The sequence below is a fragment of the Leptonychotes weddellii genome, unplaced genomic scaffold (genome assembly GCF_054177405.1).
Source record: "Leptonychotes weddellii isolate Sample4059 unplaced genomic scaffold, ASM5417740v2 HiC_scaffold_674, whole genome shotgun sequence".
NCBI lineage: Eukaryota > Metazoa > Chordata > Mammalia > Carnivora > Phocidae > Leptonychotes > Leptonychotes weddellii.
The window spans coordinates 2,078-4,638 of NW_028036620.1; the positions used below are offsets into that span (position 1 = coordinate 2,078).

Here is a 2,561-nt window from a genome sequence, read left to right on the forward strand (position 1 = left end):
CAGGTGAGATTTGACTGGCCCAAGTCTATGAACATGAAATTTGTGAACCTTATGAGTCTCTCGGGGATGATATTTATGACATGGCTCCAGTAGTTAGAATTCCAGATGAGTGATAAAACTGAAGAAATATAGGGAAGGGGAACAAAGAGGAGAGGGCAGTAGAGAAGGACAGAGGGGAGGGGAGGAAGGCAGTAGAGAGTAGAGAAACTATGAAGCATTGACCCAGGTGCATGGGTTGACCCATAGGTACATGGTTTTCTTTATATTTCAACAGCCACATGCTATTTATAATTCTGATATCTGCAGACTCTTTAAAAAGAAGATTTGAAATTATTGAAAGAATGCATAAAGAAAAACATTGTGATTTCACTTAGCTTTTGTGTACTAAGTATTTTTATGATGAGAGATGTTAATTTGTAGTTCAAAAGAGTTTCTAGAAACGGCATTGCTCAAGGTAAAAGTTGACCATAAATTCTTTTTTTTAAACAGCTTTATTGAGATACAAGCTGGACAGTTTGATTAGTTTGGACATATACAAACACCTGGGATACCATCACCATAATCAAGGTAATGGACATAGCCAACACCTTTTGCCCCCCAGCCTTTTTTTTTTTTTTAGTTTTAGTTGTTTGTGTGTGTTAAGAACACTTACATGAGATTTACCCTCTTAACATATTTTGAAGTACACAACACCATATTATTAACCAGAGGCACTCTGTTGCACAGCAGATCTCTAGAATTTATTCATCTAGCATAACTGAAAGTTTATATCCATTGAACAATAACCCCCCACCTTCCCCATTACTGGTAACCGTACTGTATTCTCTGCTTTATGAGTTTGACTTTTATAGATGTCTATATAAATAGAATAAACTCTTGAGAAGCTTCCAATACATTAAAAAGAACAGAGCACTCAATAGATAAACCCATGTTGAATAAAAAATGGATGGGTGGAATAGAATAAAATATAACAGGAAAGAATAAGCCGTTGGAACTTTTCCTTTCCTAATGCAGCAAATAACTCAGAAAGCAACCACAATTGATAGTTTTAAATATTTAAATAAATAAAAATGGAAATGAATTAATAACAGATGACTTTGAACCTTATTGCACTCTTAGGAGCTGAAATTTACTGGAATCATTTTAAGAAGAGAAGAAACACTGAATCATCTTCCTAGAAAAAGGAATTTGGAGTGATAAAGCACCATGGATCTAACTTATATTCCTGAAGATTTATCCAGTTGTCCAAAATTTGGAAATAAATCTTGCCCTCCCATCAACCATTCTTTGCATGTCCGAGTGATAATGTATTCTATTATGACTGCAGCCATGTTTATCACCATCTTTGGAAACTTGGTTATATCACATTTCAAACAGCTTCACTCTCCCACAAATTTTCTGATTCTCTCCATGGCAACCACTGACTTTCTGGGGGGTTTTGTCATTATGCCATACAGCATGGTACGATCAGTGGAGAGCTGCTGGTATTTTGGGGATGGCTTTTGTAAATTCCATGCAAGCTTTGACATGATGCTAAGCCTAACCTCCATTTTCCATCTGTGTTCCATTGCTATTGATCGATTTTATGCCGTGGGTTACCCTTTAACTACTCAGCCACAATGACCACCTCCATGATAAAGCGACTGTTGGCATTTTGCTGGTCGGCCCCTGCTCTTTTTTCATTCAGTTTAGTTCTATCTGAGGCCAATGTTGCTGGTATGCACCGCTACGAGATTCTTGTTGCTTGTTTCCATTTCTGTGCACTTACTTTCAACAAATTTTGGGGGACGATATTGTTCACTACGTTTCTTTACTCCTGGCTCCATCATGGTTGGCATTTATGGCAAAATCTTTATTGTTTCCAAACAACATGCAAAAGTTATCAGCAATATGCCTGAGAACACAAAGGGCGAAGTGAAAAAAAAAAAAACTTATCTAAGAAAAAGGACAGAAAAGCAGCTAAGACCCTGGGTATAGTAATGGGGGTGTTTCTAGCTTGCTGGCTGCCTTGCTTTCTTGCTGTTTTGATAGACCCATATTTAGACTATTCCACTCCCATAATAGTACTTGATCTTTTAGTGTGGCTTGGGTACTTCAACTCTACTTGCAACCCCCTCATTCATGGTTTTTTTTATCCATGGTTTCGGAAAGCTCTTAAGTACGTAGTGTCAGGCAAAATATTTAGTTCTCACTCAGAAACTGCAAATCTGTTTCCTGAAGCACATTAATAAAAAAAAAAAACTGTTATAAAAGTGAAGAAAGTATTGAAAATGAGACATTATTTTGGCCCCATACCTCACATTAATTATTCTATTAAATTTCAGTAATCTTGATAAGTGTTTTGTAACCTGAATGTAACAAGAGTTACATTCAATATCTTTGACCAATCAATCAATCACTTATTAATTGTGAACTCTGTATCTAATCAATACTCCCATCTGATTGGGGGAAGATATACAAAAGAAATATAAAACATTTCAGAATAGGCTGGCCTCTATTTACACACATGAGACAATTATAAACCAATATAAGAATAAAGAAAATCAAGTGCTAATGGTTTG

The 2,561-nt window shown here is 36.1% G+C and overlaps 1 protein-coding gene across 1 annotated transcript; it reads left to right on the plus strand.

Annotated features, from left to right (window-relative positions):
• The first annotated feature begins 220 nt into the window (after window positions 1-220).
• LOC102743614 (trace amine-associated receptor 3-like) lies at window positions 221-2,228 on the plus strand. Its single transcript, XM_031035578.2, is given in 5 exon segments — window positions 221-567; window positions 1,120-1,603; window positions 1,606-1,804; window positions 1,806-1,917; window positions 1,920-2,228. Coding segments are annotated over 4 exon segments (1,017 nt in total). The 5' UTR covers window positions 221-567; window positions 1,120-1,206.
• Window positions 2,229-2,561: the final 333 nt, after the last annotated feature.